The 24,227-nt window shown below is 34.5% G+C and overlaps 1 protein-coding gene across 1 annotated transcript; it reads left to right on the top strand.

The window, feature by feature from the left end:
- Nucleotides 1–14,481: 14,481 nt before the first annotated feature.
- On the top strand, nt 14,482–15,728 carry LOC128195357 (uncharacterized). The gene is made up of 2 exons (XM_052872630.1): nt 14,482–15,600; nt 15,708–15,728. Exons 1-2 carry the CDS (start codon nt 14,482–14,484, stop codon nt 15,726–15,728), a joined length of 1,140 nt encoding a protein of 379 aa, XP_052728590.1.
- The last annotated feature ends 8,499 nt before the right edge of the window (nt 15,729–24,227 follow it).

Here is a 24,227-nt window from a genome sequence, read left to right as displayed (position 1 = left end):
CGTACTAGAGTCAGTTCATTTAACTGATTCAAAGAAGTCTTTCTCGGTCTCGCTCTCGACGTTCGTCCTCGTTGTGAAGAGGAGTGAACGTTCGTTTTTTTTAAGAAAGTGGAACATAGAATGAAAATGTATTTAAGAGGATGAATTAAGATGTGCGAACACTATGAGAACTGAAATTGTGATTGTGGATTTGAACGAGCGTTCCAGGGTGGAACGACTCTTGAATGGATATTGAGATTTGTAAGTATGAACGTGGTAAGCTTAGATGGTGATTCATCCTGATATTCCGTGAGTGCTCGTTCTCAAGTAGAGAGGAGTATGTCATGCGTGGGAATGGCAGGAGGTCTAGTCCATAACTGTAACTTGGACAGAATAGATTAACCTTAGGTGGCTACTGATGAGCATTCCAGTTACCCCACCTGAGTGCACGGACGCCTTAGCTACACAGGATTCATACAGTCCGGACGGTCGGTCTAGTATTAGGATTTTGGATGAAATTTATGTATGAATCGAATGTATATGTTGTGAATTTACTTGCTGAATTTGATAAGTATGAAATATCTGTTTTGACTTGAATTAAATTCAATAAGCTTACCCTTGCATTTCCATTGTGTTGTCTGGATTATGTACATCCGTCTTGTCAAATGCAATGATCATCCGTGTGGATGTGAGCAGAGGGAGATGTGTCTCTGGAGCAAACACTTGAAGAGGAAGTTATTGCTGAAGATAACTTAGTAGAAGTTGAGGTGAAGGCCGAACAGTAAGGGCGTTCGGTTTTTAGATAGTGTAGTTAGAATAGTGAGCAGCTGTGAGCGAGCGCTCTTTTGTGATTGTAAATAGTTGGACGTTCGGTTATTGTTTTGTAAACCGTTCGTCCTTATCATTTTGTGAACGCTCGTTGAATTGTATATAAGTAAGGTCGTTCGGCCATTTATTTAAATCTGTTCCCTTTTACTTTTAAACTGTTTTGGGTTATTGATACATGTAATTATTCTAAGTATATAGTTGCTGACTGTATAATTTTGGGATGTTACATGAACTCAACCATTGTACATTGTTAGAAAACTACAATAATTTACTTCAGAATTTTTATAATTATCAAAAGATGGTTACTCATAGAAATAAATTTTTCCATAAACTCAAATTTATTAGCAACTTTTACAATTTAACTGTCGATTAATGAATATTTTTGTCGATTGATAAATGTATTTGATAGTCATTTTTATAAGTAATTTGTTATACATATTTCTTGGTCAATAAATTCGTTAATAAAATGAGCGCTAAATTTTTCATCAAGTCTAATGGGATTTTTCTATATATTATAATAATATGAGTGAGAAGAAGAATAAAAGGAATAGGAGGAGGGAGGGACACAATGACAAGAGAGGCGATGGCATCACAACAATAGTGGCACAATGATGGTTCGACAATGGTGGTGACCAGAGTTGACTGAATAGGAGGAAGAAGAAGAGCTGAAGGTAGTGACATTAATGACAACATTGGAGATGAAGGGAGATGAGGAGGATAGGAAAAGGGGAGGAGAAGAGGAAGAAGAAGAAAAAGAAGAAGAAGAAGAAAAGAATGGAAAGAAAAGGATGATGAATAAGACAAAATTGTGACAACGACTAGAGTTTTTTAGTAATTATTGAATAATATTAATCGAAGAATTTACGACTGCCGAATTATTAATAAAAAAAATTGTTGTCGTTAATATATTAGTAAACTCAAATTACCAATGAATTTTTATTATTATCGATAAAGGTTTAATCATTCAGATAGTCTTTATTTTCGATGACTTTTCTCAATTAGGTTCCTATTTTTGAAAATTTAAAATAATTAGGTCATTATCGTTAGTTCCGTACTAACACTATTAAAGACGGTGTCACATGTTTGTTTGTGGTTTTTTTTTAATTTTTTTAATATTTTTAATTATTTATATTTATATTATTTATTTTTTAAAATTAAAATTTGTCATGTGTCAAGCTGATATTATGTCACATGGCAATGACAGTGTGACGTGGCACTAACAGTACCACTTGCCACTGTTAGACTATGTGTCAGTGTATTTGTCTCAATTTGGTTCCTATATTTTTATTTTGTCTCAATTTGGTCTTTGTATTTTTATTTTGTCTCAATTTTGTCCCTGTATTTTTATTTTGTGTCAAGGGATTCTCCAGTTTCTAAGGGAGACAAGTTCAGTCTCAATCAATGTCCAAAAGTAAATTAAAAAACTTAGAAAATTCAGAAGATTTCCTATGCTTTAGCTGTAGGGAGGTTGATGTATGTTCAATTATGTATGTGTCTAAATATGCATACATAGTTGGGGTTTTAACCAAATATTTAAGCAATCCAGGAATGAATAATTGGAAATCAACCAAAAGAGTTACGAGGTATTTCAAGAGAACATAGGTTTTATAAGATGACATATAAAGGTCACATCAATAAGAGATCATTAGTTATTCTAACTCAATTTTGCAAGATGTCAAGATAGTTTAAGATTCACTTCAATTTACATTTTCTTGTCCTAGTGCCAAGCAAACCCTTACGGCTTCATCCACTATGGTTGTAGAATTTGTACCATTGAGGCATTAAATCAAGGAATATGGTTGAATTTTTGTCACAAAGTTGCACATTGTGGAAGGAATTGAAAAACCACTTAAGTTATACTATGACAAAAAATTAATTGTACTGTATTCTAACAATAATAAGAGCTCAAGTAAGTCAAAACACATTGAAATCAAGTTTCTCGTTGTTAAAAAAAGATACACTAAAAAAATTTCCATAAAATACTTAAGAATAAACTTCATGATAGAAAATCCTTAATAAGGCTCTTACACGCAAAGTCTTTCATAATTATTTTGCTCATATATGTGTTTTACGTCTTTGAGGAATCTTTGTTTAGTGGAAGTTAGTCACTTTTATATGTTTGGTGTTCTATGCCTCATTTTATGTAAGCATGTGTTGTCTTTTGGACAAATTTGGTTTTATAAATATATTGTTTATTGTTCAGAAATTACACTTTGTATATTAAGGTTTTTATGTTCATCTCATTGAGATAAAGTAAAGATCAGTTGAAAATAGTCGTGTACAAGTCACCTTCACGCAATTTTCATGCTACACATTTTATAATGAATTTATGTCATTTGGTTTTGTTAGCATTAATAATCATTGTCAAATTTAGTTGTTATATAATCAATAGATGATATTATTAGCAATTTGGGTATATATATTTGAACTCATAAAGTCTAACATATTTATAAGAATTTATAAGGATATATATATTTTTGTGACTAGTGAGAGGTTATTAACAATTTGGATCATATATAAAAAATTATTAAATATGTTAGGATCATTATATTTAATTAATTAAATCATGGCTAAACAACATATATGTCATGAAAAAATTATAAGGTAGAGACCATCAACAACATTTTAATTCGTTGAGGAGACAAAATATTGAAATTTAAGAAAAGTAACCCACAAAAGTTACAAAAAAAATCACGATCTCTTTTGTAAGCATATACAATTTCTTTTTCCTCGTCCACAAAAAGAAAATCTAAGAAAAAACCTAAAGTTCATTAAATACCAGTTAATCTACATAGTTTTCAATTACCTTTCCGAGTTTAAAAGAAATTAAGAATTGCTCTATTAAAAAATATTTATTATTTATTAATCATTGATATGTGTTTGAATGCATTAGCAATGTCCTGTATTTAATACACGACACAATGTAATCATTTATGAAATGAGTATATAATACTTTACTATCATACGCTCTTAATGAACAGATCAGACATTATATAATTTACTCAATTTTGACTAGTGAGTATCATTTAGTTGTTTCTTTCCGTCTTATTTGTTGCTTAGACGGATCGAAAGGCATGAATAATGGGTGTTTGCATCTACTGATTTTTATGGAAATGCGAATATAAAAAGGTGAAAGTTAAGTTGCTCAAGTGTTTATCCTTCCCATCAGAAGATGAAACAAGGATGCATTTGACTTGTTTTCTATTATACATATGCTGAGATAAAATTATAAAACTTAGATTTTTTTTTTAAATTTAAGCAATTAACTTTACAATTTTAACTTAATTAATGTAAAATGATTTTAATTTTCCTTTTGGAATATAACAATTGAAAAACTGTTACCAAAAAAATAATATTAATATTATTTTCATTTTCCTTCACTCTCTTTTCTATATCTCACTTTTCACTCTCTTTTATTTCGTTTTCTTTCATTTATTATGAGAAGTGAGAACTCACACTATTTGTAACTAACATAATAGTAAGACATATTTTCATTTATTAGGATGTCAGCCGGACATAACCTGCCAAGAGAGTTACAATAACAATTCTCAATAAATAAGCATTTTGAGTTATTTTTACTTAACAATTTAGATTTTTTTTGTCTTCGAATTTTTCTTAATTTTTGCATTACCTTGCTAAACTTTCATTAACTCCCTTATGTTTTCGTTGTAACGTGTGATCTTAGTGCAAGAAAGAGGAAGAGTTAGACTCAGTTAATCTTCTTGTAAACTTTTCAATATTGTATTTGATTCACTTATTCTGACTTTTTCTAGCTTGGTCCATATACTTTTGAAAGCAATTATTATCTTATCTATAACTCGCTTTTTGTTCCTTTCAGACTGAAAGTGGAAAAAGATAAATGTTTCGATGTTAAATTTATTTGTGTACTTATTTCTGGAATATATTTATCTAACTTTAGTCTTTTTGGATGCAAAAAATAACTTCGATCGGATTGGCATAAATAAATTTCCTTATTTCCTTAAATGACGAAATATTTATCACTTGCCCAAGTTAAAAAAAAGAAAGTAAGTATCTTTATACAAATAATGTAACGAGATTAAAACCATTAACTCGAGTCTAGTGAATTCAAATGAACAAAAAAAGATGATAAATCATAAACAAATTATTATTAATAGGGTTTAGCAAATCCTGGTCAATGCAAGGGATCGATTTCAAACTATTAATTAAAAACATGATTAATTGAGGTTGTACTCAATTTTAAATTTTAAATTTCATTAAATTTTTATCACAATTGTAATGATGAATGGAAAAAAAGTGACTCCATTATTTATTTATAATCAATGTGGATGGATTTTTACAAGTTACACGATAGAGTGTACAAAATTTAGATATTTATTTTGGATATGGAATAAAAAAATCCGAATCCAAAATACGCATTAGAGATAGTAGATAACAAATGTTCCTTTACAAGACGGCAAAAAAGACTCTGCAATAGCACTGTCAAGAGCATCACACATATCCTTCGTTAGCTATGATATATTCCATGGCTCACTTCACATTATCATAGCATTTCATTACAAAGATTACATTTGTAGGGACAAGTCATTTTCTTCAAACAATGGTGTTTCTTATTTTTTAATATTGTTTTGTCTATGGGTTCATGATTTTGATCCAGTAGGTAGGTAACATGATCTGACAACAAGTTTGTGTGATCACACACACACACACATATATATATATATATATATATATATATATATATATATATATATATATATATATATATATATATATATATATATATATATATATATATATATATATATATATATATATATATATAATTTAGGTTAATCAACAAAAATTTTTCGGAAACCTATAAATAAGTTTATCTTAGATTTAAATTTGAAAACATTCTTTTTATTAGAAATCTAAGTGTGAATCAAGTTTCACATTACAAAAAAACTTCTTCCTCGACCGAACCAACATTTTTTATACTGTGTAAATCATATGTTGCGGTTGGTAATAGCTTATCCATACCATCGTGCCTGCCTGCAACACAACTACCTCACATAATAATATATAACATGGATTTTCTTTGTTTTCCATGCGTGGATAATAACATATACCTGAGACAAAACATAATAATTAGCATATGAACAAACAAACACACATAAACATCAACTTTTATGCACACGTTCAGAAAATAATAAGAGGCTATTTAGTGTCCCTAATTCCAAACGCCAAATGTTGTGTTTAATTGGAAGATGAACGGATCTGAATAAGAAAAAGAGGATAGTCGGTCACTATTAACCTATTTTCAATCTATAACTTTTGATATATATTTTTTTCAATATCACATTAAAGGTTAATATGATTGTTAAAGTTAAAAAAAATTATTAAATAACAATTAATTTTAGAGACAAAACATATTTTTTTATTATATTAATTAATTTAGATATCATTTTATGAATTAAATCTTATTTAAATTTACATTAATATATATTATAAATAAAAAATTACAATTGTGTTGTGAATTAGAGATTAAATTGATTTCTAGTTACTAAAAAAGTAGTATCTAAGTTAATTTATAATTTAAAATTAGAAACTAATTTAGAATTAATATCTTAAGTAATTAAAACATTAGTAGCTAACATTAGATACTAATTTCAATTTTAATTCACATATCAATTCTAACATTTTATTTATAATAAACTATTTTAAATATTAATAACTTTTAGTTTATAAAATGATATCTTGATTTTATTTAAATATTAAAAATAATACATAATTTCTTTTTCTTTGCTCACATGTAAAGTGAGAGAAAAATGTTGAATAGGTGTGAGAGAAAAAGAAATCTGCTCAATTTACCTTACAATATATAAAAAATAATTTTAATAAATAAATTTTAAATTTAACTTTGATCTTATAAAATTAGTTTATAAGATAAAGTTATTATAAACTTATATTATTTTTAATCGATATAAAAATGTTAACACACCTTTTATTTATATATATATATATATATATATATATATATATATATATATATATATATATATATATATATATTATATTATATATTATATATTATAGAATAAAACTAGACATTAATAAATAATCCAAAAAGAAGTGATATAATAATTCTAACACATAACAAATTACAATATAATATACTTAAGATATTTGATATCATTTTAATAACTGACTTGTAAAATAAATGGTATACTTATATGATGTAAAATCTCAAAGAATAAACGTAATAATTTGTCATGAAAAATAAATATTATTGTTTAAAATCCGGTCATGGAAAGAATTGGTTAAAATTTACTAGTTATTTGAAGTATCCACGAGCAGAAGCACACACACATATATATATATATATATGTGTGTGGTTTTGGAGTGCTATGATTGATAGGTGTTAGTGTGTTGAAGTGTTTTGTTTGGGACATGTTGTAAAGTTTAAATAGCAGGTAGTCCTTTGAGTGGCTTTAGATGAATTGTAAGGTTGGATCCGTGTCATCGTAGGCCTAATCCACATTCCATTTGGTGATGTTATGTCTTGAAAAGTTTCGAGTGCCCTAGAGGCCAGGATTGAATTTTTAGTCTTCCATTGAGCTAGATCAAATCCCAGTACATTAAACATCTTTCAGACATATCCCCAACTACCTCGCTACTTCTTTAATCAACCCATTGATAGGGACAACTTGCATGTGCAAAACCATCCAATTATACACTAACTTTTTATCTTTCTTTATCTATAGCTTTCCCTCACATTTTAAATAAAACTAATTTACTTTTTTCCTTAATCTAATTATACTCAAATTTAAACTAATTTAATTAATTCTATTTGATTTTATGACTTAGATTAATATAAAAATTCATCAACCTCTATTATTTGGAGGAACATATTCCAACATTTAATTTTCATAGTCATTTTGGATACACCATCATATATAATCATTGTCATGTACTACTGGTGCAGGAAGTTTTTTTTTATGCCACCAATTAAAAAAAGTTTTCTACCAAACATTTGCATTTTTAGAAAAAGACATTAATTTCATATCTTAATAGATAACTTAAAACGAAAATCAAAATACCAAGAAATGTAGTAGCATGTTTCTCTTGTATGAATCCTCATTTGCCTTAATTGGCTTGCACCAGTCATCGATCAAAGAAGCAATGTGTTCTCCTTCGGTTTAACACTTCAATCTTGTGTGAGGGACAAAGCTTCTATGACTTCAGTACAATCCGCTGACATTAATTCCTCAAAGCTTAGCCAACCCTACCATCTTCATCGTTTGCAACAGTCCACTTTCGATTTTGAGGAAGAATCTAGAGGTACACGATGGCGGTGATGCTTTTGCGGTGATCATCAACGATGAAGGAAAACAAACGAGGTGGCAAAATAATAAAATTGAGTATCTTTGTATTTGGAATTTAACATTTTGTAATAGAAAAATGAAAGTTTGTCCCCACTTAGATTCACCTTTACATTGGCCGTTACTACTATTCTTCGCCTCGACTCGTTGGTTGTCACCATCGTCAAACGCTTGTCAAACTAAGTGTGTGTAGGCGAGAAAGTGTCGTCTGGTTTATTATAAAAGTGTCGCCTGGTGAGAAAGTGTGTGGTGCTTGAGAAAGGGTTTCAATGTAGCATGGTTTATTATAAAAGTTTTTTTGCATCACTTTATATATTGATTGTAGGTTTTCTACTTTATTACGAATTTGCCACCATCCTCACTTTCTATTTTTGTTATAGTGATGAGCGACATTGAAAATCTTACAATATTTACAATTATGTCATCATGTCACTTGTTATTATCAGGTAGGTTACCTAACTAATTGAACCCCACATGTTTCCATCATGAAAAGACATAGATAAATTGAGGTGGAAGAGATTATAACGAAGTCTAACTTTCACATTCTCAAGGCATGGTAGGTTAATGGATAACTTCTCATTTAACACACGTTTCTAACCTTATAAAAGGGAAGGCTTGTTGCAAGAACAAAACACACAACAAAGAGCTTTGTGCAATTTTCACATTCTCTATTCAATACCTTTTGTGAGAAAAATCAGAGAAGTCATTGCAGAGTATTTCTAGTGAGAATGTAGAAATTCCTACAAGAACTAGGATTATCACAATAAAAGTATGTTTTATATTGTGATAGTCAAATTGCAATTCATCTTAGTAAGAACTCAACTTTTCATTCAAGGTCAATGCATATTAAAGTTCAATATCATTAGATTCAGGATGCCTTAGAGATGAAGCAACTATCATTGGAGAAGATCCATACTAACAAGAATAGGTCAAATATGATGACAAAGATTTTACATGCAGGAAAATTTGAAATATGTAGAAAGGAAACCAATTTGGTGAACTATGGCTCTAATTAATTGGTTAAGAGGAGATGTGTCAAAAGGTTACCCAACTAACTAGGCCCCACATGTTTCCATCATGAAAAGAGATGGACAAATTGAGGTGGAAGACATCATAATCGAAGTCCAATTTCCACACAATTTCTCAATATGGTGGGTTGTTGGACAACTTAGAAAGCCCCCCTAGCACACATTTTTACCCTTATAAAAGGGAAAGCTTGCTGCAAGAACAAAACACAATGGAGAACAAAGCATGAGAGGTGAGAGCTTTGTGCAATTTTCATATTTTCCATTCAATATCTCTAGAGAGAGAAATCAAGAAGCCACTAGAGAGTGCTTTTAGTGAGATTAAAGAGTTAGAGTGATCATTTGTTTGTTTATTTAAATATCTAGTGAGGTAGTTTCTTGTGTTGTTATATACTTGAGAGTGAGAAAATATTTTCTATAAATCCTTAGAAGTTTCAAAAGAAGTTTTGTTGTATCCATTATATATTATTAGGGTAAGATTTGTCTAGACTAAATCACGAAGGTTTTTCTTCTTTTTTAAGTTTTTCACAATAAAAGTCTTGTGTTTCTTAAACTTTCTTGTGTTCTTATTGTTTATTGGAAATTTTTATATATGAATTACTCTTTTCACTTTCTATTATTTCTTCAATAATTATATTAATAAATTATAACAAATTCAAAAAATCGTTATTATGAAAAATTAGTTTTATACTAATAATACAAAGAAATTAAGATGTGAAGTTCATGATGATAAAAAATAATATGAAATTGTATTGTCATAACACATAATAGCTAGGTTTAGGTAAGAATATATTCCATGAAAAATTAATGTAAAGATGGTAGGAAAAGTCATCATTTCAAAAAATGAAAACCATGAACAAAATATCAATATTAAAATCATTATATGACCAATTAAAAAATACTTTTTCTTATTTTTATTTTAACTTACTAAAATATGGTTACAAGGTATTTTTTTTTTGTGTTTCTTCTTTTCACATTAATTAAGAATTTTTACTTAATTCCCATCCCTTAATATTATATATAGATAGAGATATGTAATATTATATATAGAAAGAGAGATAATGCAGGAATGGTAAGGGAACGTGTGAGCCACTTGGGAGTGGTCTGCAATGATATGAAGGCATAGACCCAGCATGTAGTTCCGTAGAATACTACACCATTAGGTATACGTATACATATATGTATACATGACATATTAGAAAGTCGGTTTAAAGCTTAATTCAACCTTAAATCGGCTTACAAAAAGTCTTAATTCAACCCTAAATCAGTTTGTAAGGTGAAATTTGTACTTCACTTATGTATTATATGTTGGTTTTATCTCTAATTGATGTGAAACTTTCAACATATACAAAAACAATTAAATTATTTTAACAATAGTTTTAAAATAAATATTTTAACTCAATGATAATAATCAGTTATCTTTTATCATAAGATTAAGGCCTTGTTCTTTTGAGTGGATTTGAGGGGATTTAAGAGGATTTGAAGATAAATTTTTTTGTCGTTTATTTGAGTGAATTTGGAAATAAAATTTGTTAGAATTAGTATAGAATTGTATTGACGTGACAAATTAAAAAAATTTATTTCCAAATTCACTCTCATTTACCTCCAAATTCAATCAAATAAACGACAAAAAAATTTATCTTCAAATCCACTCAAAAGAACAAGACCTAAAAGAATGAAAACAAGACTAAAATAATTGTTAAGAGAATTTTTTGAAGTGACTGAATTGAAATTTTATTTTAGAAAATATTATTGAAGTTTCTATTTTCTTTTCTTTATTAATTTTCTTTTTTATTTTATTTTAGTTAAGTCAATTCATATAACCAACGCTTGTAGTTGAACTGGCTATATCTTAATTCATTAAAAATGTATTTCTTAATTATAACCTAAAATTTTATTAATTCAGTCCTAGCTAAGCCTAGAACCAAACCAGCGAACTATACCTCGCTCACTTTTTAAATATATATATATATATATAAACTCAAAGTAAAAATGGAAGATTATCAACTGGAATTTTTTAAGGATTATAAATTATAGAATATAATTTAATATCTATAAATGAAAATAAAATAATTATATGTAATACTATAAAATAGTAAAATACAATATGCGATGATAAAAATAGAATAAAGTGTCAGAATTAGAGTAATAAATAAATATTATAAAAAACAAAGTTTGAAACACATAAGGTATTAATGTTAATTAAAATAGACATTATGAATACATGAAATGTTAAATGTACCAGTGAAGGGCAACACAGTGAAGGTAATGATACTGACCCATAACCCAATTTGAGAGTTTCATTACCCAATCAAAAGGTGGATTGGGTTAGAACTAGGGGATCCCTATATTTAGGTTTGTATATTTGAATTATAAAATAAATTGTTTATATACACATTATAAATAAGTTTTTGATGTTTACAAGGACCACATGTTTCCTAAATCTCGCATGTTATGTATGCACCTGCAAAAATTAACTAAAGCAATTTACATAAATTTCTGAAATACTAAACATCTTTTAAGTATCCCAAATAAATTTTAAACTTGTGAAACCCTGAATAATTAGTAGTAATAATTCTCTGGCACATCACCACTAATACACACACCACGTCACTGCTATGGGTAATTAAAAACCCACTTCCAAACTCTGATTTTCCTCTCTGTCGTGCACGAAGAACCACGCCCATCATTCTCTGAAACACGCGCACGTCATACACTCAGTGCATTAAAAACGCACCAAGCGCTGCATGCACGCATGCCACTTGTCACTTTGGAAGTTCTGAAATCAGAATGAGGGTTGCAGGTGTCCGAAAATGAGACGCTCGCTCGTCTGGATTTGGAAGGAACAAAAAATGATTTTTCGAAAACCTTCCGCTCACCTGCATCACTCGTCTTCTTCCTCAGAACCAAATCTTCCATTTTCTCTGATCTCTCTCTAAAACCAGTTGCCCTTCTCCCTTCTGTAACTCATCTTCTTCTTCTCCGATTCACTTTCCAGAACCATAGGAACGTTCGTCCTGCTGTGATCTTTCATTTGGACCGAACAGAACTTGGATCGGATCTGGTAAGTTTTCCTTTCTACACGTCGTCTCCTCTGGTTTCATGCGAACCCTGGTTTTGGTTGCATGCATGAGTTCTAGGTCTGAATTATGTTGATTTTTGGTGTCTTAGATTTACGTGGGAACTGTTGAGCGAAGCCTGGGTGTAAGACGTGGTTAGAGGAAAACCTAAAATCTTGTTATTGGAAGTTCACTGCTATCCGGGTAAGGGAAGCTTATATGTTTAATTTATACTGTATGTTGTATGATCTGAGTTGTATGAATGAAAAATATAAGGTTTGAGTTGTATGGATGATCACTGTTATTGTGCATGTATGAACTGCATGATGTTTGAGCTGTATGGTTGACCACTGTTATGGAATCTGGTTTTCTGATTTTGATTTATCTGTCATGAACGATCACTGTTTGCATGGATTGTATATATTGTTGGTGGTTTGAAACGCATGTTGATTTGATTATGGATGAATGGAGTATGGTTATGGTAGAGTTGGAATGATTAAAATGTTGAAATCTGTATGAGAACTATGTTAAGGTGAAATAAATCTGGAATGAAAGTTATAAAGTTTATAAATTTGAAATCTGGAAAATTCTGCTGAGGTTGAGAAAATCTGAAATTTTATTCATCCCCTTTGATAAATGACGCTCGTCACTGTACGGTCTTAAACCGTTCGGTTTTCCTTAAATAAACTTAGAATGGGATTCCTTCATTTGGAAAGAATTCTGCTCGTGAACGAGCGTCCCCATTTTAATACTGGAGAGCGTTCGACCTCATGTCGAGCGTTCGTCTCTGAGAGCGTTCGACCTCATGTCGAGCGTTCGTCCTTGATTTGCGTTCGACCTTATGTCGAGCGATTGTCTTTGAGAGCGTTCGACCTCATGTCGAGCGTTCGTCTTTGAGAGCGTTCGACCTCATGTCGAGCGTTCGTCTCTGAGAGCGTTCGACCTCATGTCGAGCGTCCACCTTTGATAACGATTCGACCTTATGTCGAGCGTTCGTCTTTAATATCGTTCGGTCTCATATCAAACGTTCGTTCTAAATCGCGCAAGGTCTCCTATCAAGCGCTCGTACAATTGAATAATTATCTGATATCAAATAGCGTTCGTCCATACAGTTAATTAACGTTCGTCTTTTTATGAAAGTGGAACATAGAATGAAAATGTGAATTAATGAAAGAGTTAAGGTGTGAGAACGATTTAAGAAATGAAGTTATGATATTGATATTTGAACGAGCGTTCCAAGGAGGAACGACTCTGATTTCTATATTGGATATTGACTTTGGTAAAGTATGACTGTGGATAAGTTAAGACTCGCTGTCCATCCTGATGTTCCGTGATACGCCTCTTCAAGTAGAAGGGGGTATTCATGTGTGGGAACGGCAGGAGGTCCTTAGTCCATAAGTTAACATGGGCGACGTAAGAACGGACTTACCTCGAGTGGCAGCTGTTTGGTGTATCCCAGTTACTACATCACTCGGGTGCAAGGACGCTTGTAACTACACAGATTCATACAGTCCGGACGGTCTGTCTTATTATACGTCTTTGTATGTTTATTATTTGATGAATCGCTTGCTGTATGTGTGTTTTGAAATGTAAATGTATGTGTTGATTGTATAAATTAAATATTATAAGCTTACCCTTGCGTTTCCATTGTGTTGTCTACTGTCCATGTATAATCCGCTTTGTCAAAATGCAATGATCATCCGTTGTGGATGTGAGCAGATGGTGGTGCATCCCTTGAGCAAATGCTGGAAGAAGAAAATTTGGATGAAACAAATCTGGTGGAAGTTGATGTGAAGGCCGAGCCTTAGAGCGCTCGTTAGAATAGATCTGTGAACGTTAGTGTAGTTTAAACGTTCGGCCAAGTATTTTGTAAGGTCGTTCGTCTTAAGCTTCTAAGTTTTGTTTTGTCGTACGTTGTTTTATACATTTAAGAACGTTCGTTTCAGATTCTCATGGCCTGCGTTTATGCGCCTTCTTTTGTACTGATGCCGTTCGGCTTTTAAATCCTAATTTTAATGCAAAGACTGTTTATGTTACTGTTAATTGTAATTAATTCTGGATTATGGTAATTACTGTATTTTGGAATGTTACATTAGTGGTATCAGAGCAGTTTTGTTCTCTTAAGGACGTTGTAGGGTTATGAGTGCACTGTGTTTTTGCTGTGTCCTTATTGCATGTTTAATGAGTTATTGTTATTTAACTCTTGGACATATCTAACGCTAGTTTTTCTCTGTATCCAGAGAACGAATGGCACCTAGACTCCCTCCTCCCCCGCAGCCTAACGAACCTGATGCGTCCAACAACGCTAGGTTGTTGGAGACGGTGATAGACCGCTTACAGCAACAAAATACGACCCTCATGGAGCAGAACGCCACTCTGATGCAGCAAAATCAAGCTGCTATGCAGAGCTTGGAGTCCTCTCGTGCAAATTCTGAGACCACGCAGAGGCAATTGATGGAGATACTTGCAGCAACTAGAGGTGCGTCTGGAGCATCCTCTTCAAACGCTGCCCAACCAAATGCTGAATGGAGCTTGGAGAGTTTCCTCCAACACCATCCGGCTAAGTTCAGTGGGAAGGGTCTCCCAGATGAAGCAGATCAATGGTTAAGGGATATAGAGAAAATTTTCAATGCCAAGAGATGCCCAGATGAGAATAGATTAGCGTACGCGGAGTATCTGTTGACGGGAGAAGCAAGTCATTGGTGGACGAGCGCGAGAGCCATTCTCGCAGACGCACGACAGCCAGTCACTTGGGAAGTGTTTAGGGCTAAGTTTTATGAAGAATACTTTCCGGACAGCGTTCGGTTTGCGAAGGAGGTAGAATTTCTACAACTGGTTCAAGGAGGTATGTCTGTTTCCGAATACACCAATAAGTTCAAGCATCTCGTCAGATTCAATACCATGGCCACAAGTGAAGTATGGCAGTGTAGAAAGTTTGAAAACGGATTGCGGAGCGACTTGAAAGTGTTGATATCCAGTTTGTGTATCCGAACGTTCCCTGCTATGGTTGAGAGAGCCAAGGTCTTGGAGAGGAACATGGCAGAAGCGGAACGTCAGAAGAGGTCGCAACAAGTGAGTAGAGGACCAATCGTGTCCAGGGGAGGTGCTGTACAGAGGAGACCTCCTTACGCTCGTCCAAATCAGTCTTCTCAGACGAGCGGATCTCAAGCAGTGGTTCCTGTCGGACAGTCTGGACAGGGAAGTGTAGTTTGTTTCCGATGTGGAGGACCACATTATAGGTCTTCATGCCCTCAGTTGGTGGGAGTGAAACAATGCAATCGTTGCGGGAGAAGCGGGCACTTGGATCACGAGTGCAATATGAGTGGGCGTGCGGTGATGAGGCCACCCAATGCTGGAAGGAATCAGGCGAGAGGAGGACGAGCCCAAGCTAGTGGGCGAGTATATGCTATAACGAGCGCGGAGGCAGCGAACTCAGGTAACCTTGTAATTGGTGAATGCATGCTGTATGGTAGATCATGCTGTGCTTTGTTTGATTCGGGGGCGACGCACTCCTTCATCTCGAAGGCGTGTGTTGAAAAACTGGGATTAAAAGTGAGTGAGATGTTGTGTGATCTGGTGGTGTCTACCCCAGCAGCTGGTGAGGTTAGGACGTCCACTATGTGCGTCAAGTGTCCTATAGAAGTGGAGGGACGTAAGTTTAAGGTTAGCCTCATCTGCTTACCTCTTCAAGGTTTGGAGGTGATCTTAGGAATGGATTGGTTGGCTGCCAATCGTATTCTTATTGATTGTGGAGCGAAGGAGTTGATCTTCCCTGGTGAAGAAGAAGAAGTTCTTTCAGTGACGCTCGGTCAGCTGAAAGAAGACATTATGGAAGGCGCCAGCTGTTTCCTGATTATGACTCACGAGGATCAGGAATCCAGAGAAATGGTAGAAGAACGATCGTCCACTAGAAACGGTAATGGACGATCGGTTGTGGACGAGTTTGCGGACGTTTTTCCGGAAGAGATCCCTGGACTTCCCCCTCAGCGTGAAGTGGAGTTCACGATTGATTTGGTGACTACAGCGGCTCCCATCTCAGTTCAACCATATAGGATGTCGCCTGCGGAGTTAACTGAACTAAAGGAGCAGATTGAGGAGTTGATAGAGAAGAAATTCATTAGGCCGAGCGTATCACCTTGGGGAGCGCCCGTGCTGTTAGTAAGGAAGAAAGATGGCAGCTCTCGGTTGTGTATTGACTACAGGCAATTAAACAAGCTGACCATCAAGAACAAGTACCCTTTGCCAAGGATAGATGACTTGCTGGATCAACTACATGGGGCTGCAGTGTTCTCGAAGATTGATTTGAGGTCTGGATATCATCAAATTAGGGTTAAAGAAGATGACATCCAGAAGACAGCATTCAGATCACGGTATGGGCATTATGAATATGTAGTGATGCCTTTTGGAGTAACGAACGCTCCAGCCGTGTTCATGGAGTACATGAACCGCATATTCAGGCCTTATTTGGATAAGTTTGTGGTCGTCTTCATAGATGATATCCTCATCTATTCCAAGACCGAAGACGAGCATGAAGAGCACCTTAGACTTGTACTTGGAGTGTTGCGGGAGAAAGAATTATATGCCAAGTTGTCTAAGTGTGAATTCTGGATGAAGGAGATTCAGTTTTTGGGTCATGTGGTGTCGGCTGGAGGCATCTCGGTGGATCCAGCGAAAGTGCGAGCGGTACTGGATTGGGAGAGTCCGCGTTCGGTCACGGAAGTACGTAGTTTTGTTGGACTGGCGGGCTACTACAGACGTTTCATTGAAGGTTTTGCTAAGATAGTAGCGCCGCTAACTCAATTGACCCGTAAAGATCAGCCGTTCGCTTGGACCGATCGTTGTGAGGCCAGTTTTCAGGAGTTGAAGGTGAAGCTTACGAGCGCCCCAGTGCTGGTCATTCCGGACACGTCTAAACCGTTTGAAGTCTATTGCGACGCTTCTCATCAAGGTCTGGGTTGTGTTTTGATGCAAGAGAAGCGAGCGGTAGCGTATGCGTCTCGGCAGTTGAGGATTCACGAGAGGAATTACCCGACGCACGACCTGGAGTTGGCAGCGGTCGTTTTTGCGCTGAAGATCTGGAGGCATTTCTTGTATGGATCCGCGTTCCAAGTCTTCAGTGATCACAAGAGTCTCAAGTACCTCTTTGATCAGAAGGAGTTGAATATGAGGCAGAGGAGGTGGCTTGAGTTCTTGAAGGATTATGACTTCGAACTACTCTATCACCCAGGAAAAGCGAACGTGGTAGCAGACGCTCTAAGCAGAAAAGTGGTGCATATGTCGTCTATGATGGTACGCGAGCTGAGCTTGGTGGAGAGTTTCAGAGATCTAAGGCTGCATTTTGAGTTAGAACCGAACAGCATCAAGTGCTGTAACCTTAGAATATCTAGCAACGTGTTCGACCGAATCTGGATGAAACAACGGGAGGATGAAAAGCTATTGGAGATTTTAAGCGCGCTCGGTACGGATCAGGCCAAACATTTCAACGCTGGAACGGACGACATGTTACGTTACATGGGTCGGACGTGCATTCCAAATGATGGCGAGCTGAAGCGGATCATACTGGAGGAAGCGCATCATAGCCGTCTTAGCATACACCCCGGTATGACTAAGATGTATCAAGACCTCCGGAAATCGTTTTGGTGGCCTGGAATGAAGAGTGATATAGCTCGTTTTGTGACATCTTGTTTGACCTGTCAACGTGCAAAGGCTGAACACCTAAGACCAGGTGGATTACTTCAACCATTAGAGATTCCAGAATGGAAGTGGGATAGCATCTCCATGGATTTTGTGACTCATCTACCACGAACGGTTAGGAATCATGACTCAATCTGGGTGATCGTGGACAGACTAACGAAGAGCGCCCATTTCCTGCCCGTGAACTTGAAGATGTCAATGACCAACCTAGCCAAGTTATATATCAAGGAGATCGTTCGTCTTCATGGAGTGCCTTCAAGCATCATTTCTGACCGAGACACGAGATTCACATCTCGGTTTTGGCAATCATTACAAGGCGAGTTGGGGAGCAGGCTGCAGATGAGTTCAGCATATCATCCACAAACGGACGGCCAGTCTGAACGTACCATCCAGACGCTGGAAGATTTACTGAGGACGTGCGTCCTAGACCACTTGGGCGCATGGGATGAAGTCTTGCCACTGGTGGAGTTCACGTATAACAATAGCTATCAGTCGAGCATAGGTATGGCGCCGTTTGAAGCTCTCTATGGGAGGAAATGCCGAACACCACTTTGCTGGTTCCAAGAAGGAGAGAAAGTGCTGACTGGACCCGAGCTCATCCAACAAACGACCGAGAAAGTCAAGCAAATCCAGGAGAGATTGAAGACGTCCTTGAGCAGACAGAAGTCGTATGCAGATAAGAGGAGAAGACCGTTGGAATTCGCTGCAGGAGACCATGTGTTTCTTCGACTCAATCCAATTACTGGTGTAGGACGAGCCGTTCGATCAAAGAAGCTGTCTCCCAAGTTCATAGGGCCGTACCAGATTTTGAAGAAGATTGGACCCGTAGCGTACGAGCTTGCCTTACCTCCTCAGCTATCAAACCTGCATCCGGTCTTCCATGTGTCTCAACTTAGGAAGTATATAGCCAATCCCTCTCATGTCTTAGAACTGGAAGATATTCAACTTCAACCGAACCGAACGTTGGAGTTACAACCAGTCCGCATTGAAGATGTTCGCACCAAGCTATACCAGGGAAAAGATATTCGATTAGTGAAGGTGGTGTGGGATGCCAAGACTGGAGATTCAACGTGGGAAGTGGAGAGTGCAATGAGGGACTTGTATCCGCACTTATTCACGGGTAAGTTCTAAATTTTCGAGGACGAAAATTTTTGTAGTTAGGGAGAATGTGAAACCCTGAATAATTAGTAGTAATAATTCTCTGGCACATCACCACTAATACACACACCACGTCACTGCTATGGGTAATTAAAAACCCACTTCCAAACTCTGATTTTCCTCTCTGTCGTGCACGAAGAACCACGCCCATCATTCTCTGAAACACGCGCACGTCATACACTCAGTGCATTAAAAACGCACCAAGCGCTGCATGCACGCATGCCACTTGTCACTTTGGAAGTTCTGAAATCAGAATGAGGGTTGCAGGTGTCCGAAAATGAGACGCTCGCTCGTCTGGATTTGGAAGGAACAAAAAATGATTTTTCGAAAACCTTCCGCTCACCTGCATCACTCGTCTTCTTCCTCATAACCAAATCTTCCATTTTCTCTGATCTCTCTCTAAAACCAGTTGCCCTTCTCCCTTCTGTAACTCATCTTCTTCTTCTCCGATTCACTTTCCAGAACCATAGGAACGTTCGTCCTGCTGTGATCTTTCATTTGGACCGAACAGAACTTGGATCGGATCTGGTAAGTTTTCCTTTCTACACGTCGTCTCCTCTGGTTTCATGCGAACCCTGGTTTTGGTTGCATGCATGAGTTCTAGGTCTGAATTATGTTGATTTTTGGTGTCTTAGATTTACGTGGGAACTGTTGAGCGAAGCCTGGGTGTAAGACGTGGTTAGAGGAAAACCTAAAATCTTGTTATTGGAAGTTCACTGCTATCCGGGTAAGGGAAGCTTATATGTTTAATTTATACTGTATGTTGTATGATCTGAGTTGTATGAATGAAAAATATAAGGTTTGAGTTGTATGGATGATCACTGTTATTGTGCATGTATGAACTGCATGATGTTTGAGCTGTATGGTTGACCACTGTTATGGAATCTGGTTTTCTGATTTTGATTTATCTGTCATGAACGATCACTGTTTGCATGGATTGTATATATTGTTGGTGGTTTGAAACGCATGTTGATTTGATTATGGATGAATGGAGTATGGTTATGGTAGAGTTGGAATGATTAAAATGTTGAAATCTGTATGAGAACTATGTTAAGGTGAAATAAATCTGGAATGAAAGTTATAAAGTTTATAAATTTGAAATCTGGAAAATTCTGCTGAGGTTGAGAAAATCTGAAATTTTATTCATCCCCTTTGATAAATGACGCTCGTCACTGTACGGTCTTAAACCGTTCGGTTTTCCTTAAATAAACTTAGAATGGGATTCCTTCATTTGGAAAGAATTCTGCTCGTGAACGAGCGTCCCCATTTTAATACTGGAGAGCGTTCGACCTCATGTCGAGCGTTCGTCTCTGAGAGCGTTCGACCTCATGTCGAGCGTTCGTCCTTGATTTGCGTTCGACCTTATGTCGAGCGATTGTCTTTGAGAGCGTTCGACCTCATGTCGAGCGTTCGTCTTTGAGAGCGTTCGACCTCATGTCGAGCGTTCGTCTCTGAGAGCGTTCGACCTCATGTCGAGCGTCCACCTTTGATAACGATTCGACCTTATGTCGAGCGTTCGTCTTTAATATCGTTCGGTCTCATATCAAACGTTCGTTCTAAATCGCGCAAGGTCTCCTATCAAGCGCTCGTACAATTGAATAATTATCTGATATCAAATAGCGTTCGTCCATACAGTTAATTAACGTTCGTCTTTTTATGAAAGTGGAACATAGAATGAAAATGTGAATTAATGAAAGAGTTAAGGTGTGAGAACGATTTAAGAAATGAAGTTATGATATTGATATTTGAACGAGCGTTCCAAGGAGGAACGACTCTGATTTCTATATTGGATATTGACTTTGGTAAAGTATGACTGTGGATAAGTTAAGACTCGCTGTCCATCCTGATGTTCCGTGATACGCCTCTTCAAGTAGAAGGGGGTATTCATGTGTGGGAACGGCAGGAGGTCCTTAGTCCATAAGTTAACATGGGCGACGTAAGAACGGACTTACCTCGAGTGGCAGCTGTTTGGTGTATCCCAGTTACTACATCACTCGGGTGCAAGGACGCTTGTAACTACACAGATTCATACAGTCCGGACGGTCTGTCTTATTATACGTCTTTGTATGTTTATTATTTGATGAATCGCTTGCTGTATGTGTGTTTTGAAATGTAAATGTATGTGTTGATTGTATAAATTAAATATTATAAGCTTACCCTTGCGTTTCCATTGTGTTGTCTACTGTCCATGTATAATCCGCTTTGTCAAAATGCAATGATCATCCGTTGTGGATGTGAGCAGATGGTGGTGCATCCCTTGAGCAAATGCTGGAAGAAGAAAATTTGGATGAAACAAATCTGGTGGAAGTTGATGTGAAGGCCGAGCCTTAGAGCGCTCGTTAGAATAGATCTGTGAACGTTAGTGTAGTTTAAACGTTCGGCCAAGTATTTTGTAAGGTCGTTCGTCTTAAGCTTCTAAGTTTTGTTTTGTCGTACGTTGTTTTATACATTTAAGAACGTTCGTTTCAGATTCTCATGGCCTGCGTTTATGCGCCTTCTTTTGTACTGATGCCGTTCGGCTTTTAAATCCTAATTTTAATGCAAAGACTGTTTATGTTACTGTTAATTGTAATTAATTCTGGATTATGGTAATTACTGTATTTTGGAATGTTACAAAACTCAACCAAATTCAAATAAAAGAATTAAAATTAAATATAAAGAATATTAAGTATTAAATCATATAAAAGATTTACCTACTATATTGTATGATCATCGGACACTTCCGCTAATCAAAAACTCATGACAAATTAGTTAGTCGAATAACGTGAATCAAATAATCGATCTTAAACAAGAATTATGATTAAGGATGATTATTTTAAACCAAAGCATGATCATTAGACATAATTAGGTTAACATTAGTCTAAAGTTCATTCTAAAATCTATAAATACATATTTGAGGTATTACAGTAAATTGATTGCATTTAATGTGCATTTATTGTTAAACTGCTGAATCTTTACTGACTTTGGCATTTATTGTTAAACTGGAGGTCATAATAAAAGACGAAAGTGACCTGTGTAAGGAGTTGGATGAATGAACCTTAAAAAACTATTAACATCAACCCCACTGAAACACTTAAATTTTTATATACAATGGAAATTCACACTCGTATAAATTATAAATTTTAAGTCTAATTCAATTTTACAAAATTAACTTTCTAAAATGATGTTTGTACCCACTTATATACTATAAACTAACATTATCTTTAGTTAACATGAAACTTTCACCACAAACCTAACTCAATCTTATAAAATTCATCTGTAAAATAAAATTTGTATTATTTATATACTTAAATTGATCTTAATTAAAATATTTAATTAATGTGAGAATTTCGTATGCAAACTATAAATTACTGGATGAAGAAGAACTTTTTCAAATATGGAGTTGCAATAAAATATAATGGGTAAAAGTAAAATGAGAGGTTAACTTACTGTTTTCTTTTTTTCTCTTACTTTTGGTATTGATATTAATATAATGTGGAAAATTTTAGGAAATAGGTCATAAGTTGGTCTCCCTAACCACAACAGGTTGTCTACTTTTGTTATTATATTTTTTTTTCCTGAATGGAGAATGGGAAGTCTATGTCATCCACAGAATCCAAAAGATTGTCCTCTGTGTCCCAACTCTATCAAACACTATACCAATCCTAACATCATTTTCTTTTCTCTATTCCAAATGACGTTTTTCTTTTTACAAAAATCAATTCCCTACCATGTGAAAAAAAAAACATTATTCAAAAATAGGCTTAAAGTTCATCTACATACATACTAAATTCTTTTTAATCTTCCATTTTAATTTTAATCTCTTGTATTATAGATGGACATTTTAAATTTTTCAACTTTTTTTCATACCATGGATTTTTTTAAAAATTAGCCAATGATAAACTACATACTAATTTGATTCATAGTTCTATAATTAATTATAATTTATAGGAATGTCTGCCTATTGGAATGGGTAAAGATTTTAGTAAACTCATTATCCAACCCACTAAAAATATATCGAATTAGCTTGGGTTGAGTTTTTTCATGTTTTTAAGTTAAACTCAATTTAATCACAATTCACTTTTGAACATGTTAGTTATGAATCAAGATTTTGAAAGAAAGAAAAAACTCTTTTTTGATTAAAGGTATAACTTTCAATATTAAATAAATTAAAAATAATAACATAATTTTGACAAAAAATAATTGTAAGACTCCAAATAAACCAACAAGTTATAGTCATCATAAGTTTGTTCAAACTAAAATAAGGACATTAAAAGAAAATATATAACACAATTTATCCATAATGTATGTATAAGAAGATCATTCATGCTAAACTCATCATTCAATTAGTATAAAAGTAAGTTAGTTTGGATTAGGTAAAGTTTAATTCAATCATAAATAAAACTTAATCTAATCAAATCAAATTGAATGGTGTTAAATTGAATCATTGGATGACTCAACCCAATGAACACTGAAACTAATTTTCAAGTTTTTGTTTTAGGTGAAAATCAAATACTATTTTCTCACTACATCATATGTTCTCACAATGTGTGGGACTATATTAATCACTATATCAATTCATGATTGATGATGTTGTGAGACTAAAAATCTAAAATTTAATATTTGGATACACTTATACTTAATTAATGGAATTGGAGATTATTGTTGGTATGAAACCTGCAAATTTAGTATATCTAAGATGTCGAGTTTGAATCTTGTTCATGAAAGAAAGACTAAAGATTAATCATTTCCTAGATGAATATTAATCATAAACAAAACGAGTACTCCACATCCATAATGAAGTATAAAAAATAAAATAAAAAACCATTTAAGTGAAAATAAAAAGGTTTAAATTAATATCCAAATGATATAACTGAAATTCAGAAAGGTTAGATAGGTTCAAGGAACACTTAATTCTTAAAAATATTTTCCAAATACTTATCAATTTAACCATACAACAGTTCCCCTTTTGCATTGTCCCCCACAACACAACCTAGGACGTGTGTACGAAATTTGCCCCCCATAACTGAGATATCTTCATTTATATTTTTCATTTTACGTTTTCTGGGCTCTGATTCAAGCCTAATCAGCGTTATGGGCTAAACACAAATTGACATAAACCCTTGGGCACTCATTTTTTAAAATTCAAGGGAGAATTTTAA

This window comes from Vigna angularis, chromosome 2, assembly GCF_016808095.1.
Source record: "Vigna angularis cultivar LongXiaoDou No.4 chromosome 2, ASM1680809v1, whole genome shotgun sequence".
Lineage (NCBI taxonomy): Eukaryota > Viridiplantae > Streptophyta > Magnoliopsida > Fabales > Fabaceae > Vigna > Vigna angularis.
This window is presented reverse-complemented; position numbering and strand designations above follow the sequence as displayed.

Bases quoted from the DNA above. Each gene is read 5' to 3' on its own strand.
- LOC128195357 (XM_052872630.1), top strand. From the start codon at position 14,482: ATGGCACCTAGACTCCCTCCTCCCCCGCAGCCTAACGAACCTGATGCG. The intron at 15,601-15,707 runs GCGAGAGGAGGA...GCTGTATGGTAG, and splicing joins CCAATGCTGGAAGGAATCAG to ATCATGCTGTGCTTTGTTTG.